This window comes from Glossina fuscipes, unplaced genomic scaffold (genome assembly GCF_014805625.2).
Source record: "Glossina fuscipes isolate IAEA_lab_2018 unplaced genomic scaffold, Yale_Gfus_2 1, whole genome shotgun sequence".
Taxonomy (NCBI): Eukaryota; Metazoa; Arthropoda; class Insecta; order Diptera; family Glossinidae; genus Glossina; species Glossina fuscipes.
The window spans coordinates 8,671,984-8,679,385 of record NW_023998415.1 but is presented as its reverse complement, the minus strand read 5'-3'; the positions used below and the strand labels follow the sequence as shown (position 1 = coordinate 8,679,385).

Here is a 7,402-nt window from a genome sequence, read left to right as displayed (position 1 = left end):
GTCTCTGCTTGGAATGAAAAATTATGTATAAAACCTTTAATTATTCACGATAATATATTTATAAGATTTCGTTTGTGTGCTTTTATGTATGTGATGAGTACGTTTTTTTCTTCTTTACAGATGTTAATAATTAATTAATGAATTTTGTTTCTTTTTTTTTTTTTTTTTTTTTTTTTTTTTGCAAATATTGTGAATTAAAATATACCGCATCTGAATTTTATATAAAAAACAAAAAAAAAAAATCCCATTTCCCTTATAGCCCTAACACGTTGACGCTCACTTGAAATTCGGTGAGTGCTTGCAAAAGCATCCTTCTTTTTGTTTTTGTTCTTTTAATATTAAAAATATATATAGGATTGCTATAGACGTCCATCGCGTGTGCGTACATTGTAGATATATCGAAGGCGCATAAAATTTTTCAAATATTTACAACGCATATTAGCATAAAATTCTAGATTCATTCGATTCGATTCAATATCTCAACTTCGCTCTCGTCTGGGGAAGTAACAATTAAAAGTTTAGTGCATTAAAAAAACCAACATTTACACTTAGCACAAAATTATATAACAAAAAAAATTTGGCAAAGTGGCTTCCATACAACGATAACTACAAAGCCAGATAGATATCCATATTGCTTTTAAGGGTTTCAAAAGTATAACCTTCATCGTGAATTCTCGGACGAACATGATGATTATTTGGTGCGATACTTTCCCGGTGCTTTTTCATAGTTTATAGGTTTTTCAAAATTCATTTGACGAATATATGAACGGGGCCGTTACAACTAATAATCCCAATTTTAGCGATTTTAAGTTTTCATTAGCAACGAGAGAAAAAAAATTCGACCTAGAGGGTCTTGCGACATTTGTTTAAAATGTATCTTCAGATTTTATAAGGTGAATAACAAAATCATTATATATATATATATATAAAACTATTTTCCCCTTACTAGCTTATACTCTCCTATAATAACTAGAAAATCCAAATACTTATAAAAAAAATATGTTATACTAACTCTGAGAAGGATATTCCATTGGTCATAAAGTAGGTGCTAGCGTTAATTTTGGTCATTTTTTTCACTTGAAAAAAGCATTTATTGCGACAAATTGGTACAATATAAAATGAATTAATGAAAATATTTTCCATCATTTTCTACATTTTACCATATTTTTGACGACATGACGATATCGTGTCTTAAGACTTATATAGGCTTGGCAGCGATGCAATGCTCGATTCATTATCATGCTCCACCGATCTGAACAAGTGGTATTCAGAAGACCTCATGTTTGGTGAGTACGCTGTGTATGGCAGAACTTCCTATCCGAGCTGTAACGGTTTATCCTTGGCAACAAGTTGCAACAAGTAACCAGAAAATGACATTTTTAGTCAATTCGTGTCACCGCTTTTGGACGGTTGCAAGCAAAACCGACAATTGGTATCGATACGATGGAGCGGCATCACCATAAGCTTCTGAATGCGTTTGGTGCGCTTCGGCTGCAGATTTGCACGACTGTTACTTTATGCAGAGAAAGGTCAAAAACATCGAATTTAACCGTTATACACACTAGTATTTCTCATTACATTATCATTTTTATTTATAAAAATCGCTGATTAAAATTAACGCAAGCACCTAATATTTATAAAGTGTAGGAGATATATGAGATGTATGAGATATATTCTTAAGCCGCATAATCAGCGAATTAAATGAAGCAGTGTCACAACACACACACTCCTCAAGATTTAACTCGTCTTGGAATTGTGTCATGTATTTCCCTGCATTTAGCCAAAATTTGAAAATTAACTGGGGTAACCAAGTTATCATTGTATGCAAAAATTACATATCAAGTATGCCTTACTAACTAATGGCTATATTGCGCTCCAAGTAAATAACATTCTACCTAAGTAGCCATAGGATTACTTAAAGATGATGAAATGATTTCTTATGAAAATATATACCAAATAAGTAGGGTTGATTTAGGTAAAGGGACATTTGGAGCTACATTATAGAGGCAAAATCAACAAGCAAAAAATTATGAAATTTATAAAACACCTCGAATACTACAGCTAAAAGCAGCAAAATTTTTATCTTAAGAATTACGTTTAACAAGTTTTCATAGTCTTATATCGGACGATATTGAGCGAAATTTTATTATCATAAGCCCTATTCGAGAGCGATGAATTACACCATATCAGTTAAAGTGTAGGTACAGACATTTTTACTCTTTTAATCACACGTGGAGTGTCCCCTACACGCCAATAGACAGGGTGATGGTTAGGATAAAAGGAGTTGGGAAAGTGAGATAAGGTGCTTTAGCCCGAAGTGAGCAATGTTATGCCTTCACCAATTGATAATTTACTATACCATCTAATGTATAGGCATAAATGGATATAAAGAGGAGTTTACTGAGTTCAGAAATTTGTTCAGTTAGGTAATGAATTCATTTGTAATAAATGAGAAAAATTATTAAATAGAAAATTGGATTTAACAGCTATTTGATTCCAGGGAAAACAAGAATCTTTCATGAAGACCTATCGGTGCCTTAAGACCAATTCAAAATCGTTGCCCGATAAATGGTAAAATTTGTTCTCAAATTCCATAATATTCAAAAAAGTATTCATTATTGTCTAGCAATCGCTTTACGGAAATCGTGAATTTATCCGAATTATCTATGACTCGAGTAGATAGGATTTGTTTTTATATAACTATTTTCCTATAAAAATAGCTTATCATTAACAGACACAGTTAATAAGTCTTATTTGTATGTGATGCTTGAAAATATGCGCAAGGACATCTAGATGGATAAGTTGTTAGTCAGCGTGGAATGACCTTGATACCCCTGTCTGCCTGCAGATTTCTCTTTTAAGAAGACAATTGCGATCTCCAATATTTTTCTACAAGAACAAAGATTATCTCAAAATATTTGCGATCATCAAATATGATCATTACTTGGCGATCAGGTTAGCTAAGATCATTACTTTGATTGCAATGACCAAGAAATTTACCGTCTTTCTAAAATGCTGGTTCCACAATTTAGTTTAGAGTTACTTCTCACCTTCGAGAAATATTGTTTAAAATACATATGATATATACAACCGGTACTAAGCGAATCTCTTTTCGCTTTGTTTTGCCGATAAATATCGTATAGAAGTGAGTGAGTGAATGATGCTTTAGAAGTTGAAAACTGATTTATCTGATGCCTACGTCACAACACTTATAGTAATGCATACATTTTATTTTATTTTTTTTTCATCTCGACTTTGTTCTTTCCTAGATACTTATTTTTGTATTGTACTCAATGCTGGTGTTATATTACAGCAAATGCATTTAATTTTCCAAATAAAATTTAATTAAAGTGGATGATTATAACGTAGCTGATACTTATGAGTCCATATCTCCGATTTTAAGTATATTTTATTGTATTGAAATTTTTACAAACGAAACATTTTGACTAAGAACAAATAATAATATAATCGTCATATTAAAGCCATTTATAAGAAGCAAAAAAAAAATAAATAAATATATCACAAAAATATCGGCTCACATCAGCATTAGTTAATATTAAATAAAAATAAAAATAAAGACGAAAACAAAGAAAACTAATTAATATTAAACGCAATTATAACATTAATTTAAAATTAAGCATATTTAACTAGCGAAAAATATAAGTATAAAAGAAAAATTAATAATAATGAAATATATATTTCAAAAATATCATAATTAAAATAAAAAATAAAATTTAATAACCAATTCTAGCCCAAAATCTAAAATTTTAAACATAATCAATTAAAAGATAATTTGAAAAAGAAAGAGAAGAAAATAACGAGATTATCTATAAAAAGAAGAAGCATATTATTATCAATTAATAAAGAATCATTAACCTACATACCTATATTTATAAATAAAATAACTACTCCTTTACGAGAATTGTATAAAAATATCTGGATTTTTATTTTCTTACAACCACTTATCCTAATCTTTTTTCATGTCATTGAAATCACTGTTGTTAACCTATGTGTATTTAAATTTGTACTCAAATTCTATATATATATATATATATACTTTAAATATGTCTGCCCAGGGATTTTGATAAGTTTTAAAAAATTCCGTAATACATCATCTATCACATAATTTTTTGATAATCGTATCAGTGTTTTGAAGTAGTCAATACAAAGGGATTACAGTGATATCTATGTCTGAATACGGACACTAAGGCATCATGACAAAATTAATTGTATATAACACACCTCGACTTGCCCGAAAAGCTGTCCAAGTTCTAGAATAATTGGACTTTTTTCTTTACCTCTCTGCACATCCTTTTACATATGATGGGGAAGTAAGCCGCGACATAATAGAGATGAAGGAATCATAATATAAATTACGTTGGTTTTTGATCGATATTCAACACGCACTGGGCATGACCTCCTTATCACTTTCTATATCTTCATTTCTATCTTACCATGGGCTTGTTAGACGAATAGAGTATATATATATCCCCTGAGAGTAAAAAGAGAACTGCCAACAAAATTTTCTTCTCACAATTGTCTATGAAAAATTGAACTTGTGCGCCAACATCAAAAATCTTCTTTCTAAGGGATATGCAATGATGGGTGCACAAGCGTTTTCTCTAGTCTTTTGACTTTGTTATGTTAACTAACTATTCTAACTAGAATATGGGCGGTCGCCGTCTACAAAACTTCTTCAATAGCGTTTTTGGAAGCATTTGGGAACGTTTGTTCAATGCTTAGACGGATCACAAAAACCGAAAATAACCTTTCGAAGGTAGTATTTAACTTTATCTTATTCACTTATTTTTTTACGCAAAATTCACAAGCCAAAAATCGGAGAGCATACTAACGCAGTGGTAAATCCTGTCTCCTTTCCTAACAATGAGGATTATGCATCAAATTTTATTATACCTTAGAGACAAAAATTTATGAACATAGTAATAAAAAAGTGATGACAATTGGTCGATGGAATTTTAAAAATTCCACAATTTTTTAACCAACTCTCGTATTAATAATTTTACTAACAAACAATTTTTTTTTTTTTTTTTTTACTTTGTTCTTGTCTACATTTAGCATAAATTTTCATTTTTAATTTCCTTTAAATATGTTTCTTTGATATTTACAATTTAAATAATAATATAATCAAAAATGTTATATATGACCATTTTTGCGATAAATATATGAAATTTTAATTACCAAAAAAAAAAAAAAAAAAAAAAAAATGGAAAAAGAAAATGGCATTTAATAAAAAATTTAAACGCAAATACGTAAAATATTTGCTACTTAATACAAAATTTTATACGATAAAGAAAAAATTAATATAAATAAGGGAAATTTTTGAAGAAAAAATATTTGTACCAAAAATATGAAGCAAAAATGAGAAATATTTATACAAGAAAACACAATTGACAAGAGAGTTATTAAAAAATAAAGTAAATTCTTTAGAAGTAAAAACATAGTCAAGTTTTCTTGGTTTATGTCAAAAATGATGTAAAAAGTTCTAAATTCTCGTCTTTAAATCATTATTCATGTTTTAATTGAATAAGTACAACAATTATAGCCGATTTTATTTTGGTAGACGGACAGGAAGGGAGAATTAAGCAAAATGTTTTTGCTTTGCCTTCTAAAGGCACTATAGCTGTTTGGAGAATGCAGCGCAATTGTCAATGCGTATTTAGTTCCCTTAACGTGTCATAACTTTCACGTTTTCGTGAAAAAGCAAATCATTCCCTATATCCCAAAGCGATTTGGTGTTCAGTATTGCTCAACTCATCAACAAGTTGTTTATTATCTGAACGAATCTTGGCGTGGCATTTTGTCATTGTATATTCAAGTTGAATTTAACCGATATAATTTTTCTCCTACAATATATCTATATTATTAATTTAGCCAGAGAAATAAATTCTAAGACCAAAGCCTTAGCCAATAGCATGTAAGGCGATCCGCTTTATTGAAACCTCTACCGCACTGGAATTTGAATCCAAGACTATTGAGTTGTCAGTCGAAATCTTTAGGTCACTTCAGCATTTTCAATTCATTTTCAAGAAAAGAATTATATTTTCTACTTATTACAAATTTTTAATTGTCACACAAAATAAATCATACACTAATTTATAATGAAGCAAAGTGATTATTATATCTACAAGTATATGAATAGTTATGAATTTACTATATTTTAAGTTTTCATTTTTCTTAACTTCAAAAAGCTTTACAACTTATGATCATTCCTCCAAAGATATTTAGTTATTGTTCGGTCTTGGTTTCAATATTAGCTTCCCCGTATCATCGCAGCTCATGTTAAAATCATTTAGTACAACGCGCATACGTGAAGTAACGATTTGTGGAGCAATGACAAGTTTGTGAATGCCGAAAATAAATAAAATAACTAGAAAAAAAGGGAAACAAAATCAACGTTAAGTATAAGCTAATCTATGTAAGTGTACATAGTCAGCAATAATTATCTTTTTTACTTACCTAACGTTAACGTAGCAAATGTAAAAACTGGATGTATAAGCAGGGATTCGGTTAGCGGGACAACTGATGTACGCGGATCTCTTAACCAATACCAGGCACTAATAGCTGTACACAATGATATAACAGTCAAGACAACTGAAAAATGCAATTAAAATTTCTTGGATTTTCTTCATATAAGATTATTTATTTAACATACTTCTCCAACGCACTGTTGAAGGTTTGTAGGAGGACACCACTTCTGTGAGTCGTCTTTCGAAAGCCTTCAGATCTATTAAGGCAGTGATTTAAAATATTAATACACAATGAGAATTTACAAACATACCCTCACAGGCGGATTGTTCCATGTTAAACTCTTCAGTTTTCTATTTGGCCTACTCAATTGTTCTTATTTGTACTTAATCTTAGGCATTTGTTTTTCTTTTATTTTCTCTTTATTGTTGATATATGATATGAAATACTAGTTGGACATTAAATTCACAAAAAAATACATTTATATTCTATATACTATACTGTTTTCCTTATATTATTTTGTTATAATTCAGCATAGAAGTGTTGCCAAATGCAAAAAATTTACACTGCCTATAGCGATTGAGCTAGATTACTTTTGCTTGCACTGTAAGAATTTCATAAAGTAATTCGAATATAAAGCTCTGCAAAGCAAGTAAACCAACATAATTGACAACAAAGCCAAAGAAGGACCGGAATATCATGCGCACATATCCATTCAATACCACGCTCGTTCAAAAGTGAAAATAGGGAAATCAATATAAATGCAAATAACCAACATTCGGTTTAGGATGTAAAAATAAAGAAACCGTCAAAAATGTAAACAACCAGCAAGAAAATTACAGATTATACAAAGGGTTACTTAATTATAATAGAAGATATTGGGTAAGACAGTTTTATCACATTCCTAATGTTAATG

The 7,402-nt window shown here is 29.9% G+C and overlaps 1 protein-coding gene across 1 annotated transcript; it reads right to left on the bottom strand.

Moving 5' to 3' along the window:
* Positions 1–5,410: 5,410 nt before the first annotated feature.
* On the bottom strand, positions 5,411–7,064 carry LOC119631908 (nuclear envelope phosphatase-regulatory subunit 1 homolog). The gene is made up of 4 exons (XM_038024482.1): positions 6,800–7,064; positions 6,674–6,745; positions 6,478–6,612; positions 5,411–6,388 (listed from the first exon to the last, which is right to left on the bottom strand). Exons 1-4 carry the CDS (start codon positions 6,819–6,821, stop codon positions 6,243–6,245), a joined length of 375 nt encoding a protein of 124 aa, XP_037880410.1. The 5' UTR covers positions 6,822–7,064; the 3' UTR covers positions 5,411–6,242.
* Between the last annotated feature and the right edge of the window lie 338 nt (positions 7,065–7,402).

What these genes read in the sequence shown, in the direction of transcription:
- LOC119631908 (XM_038024482.1), bottom strand. Translation starts at nt 6,821, where the DNA reads ATGGAACAATCCGCCTGTGAGG. An exon ending in GGAACAATCCGCCTGTGAGG is followed by an intron (nt 6,746 to 6,799) that starts GTATGTTTGTAA and finishes CTGCCTTAATAG; the next exon opens with ATCTGAAGGCTTTCGAAAGA. An exon ending in TTCAACAGTGCGTTGGAGAA is followed by an intron (nt 6,613 to 6,673) that starts GTATGTTAAATA and finishes TGCATTTTTCAG; the next exon opens with TTGTCTTGACTGTTATATCA.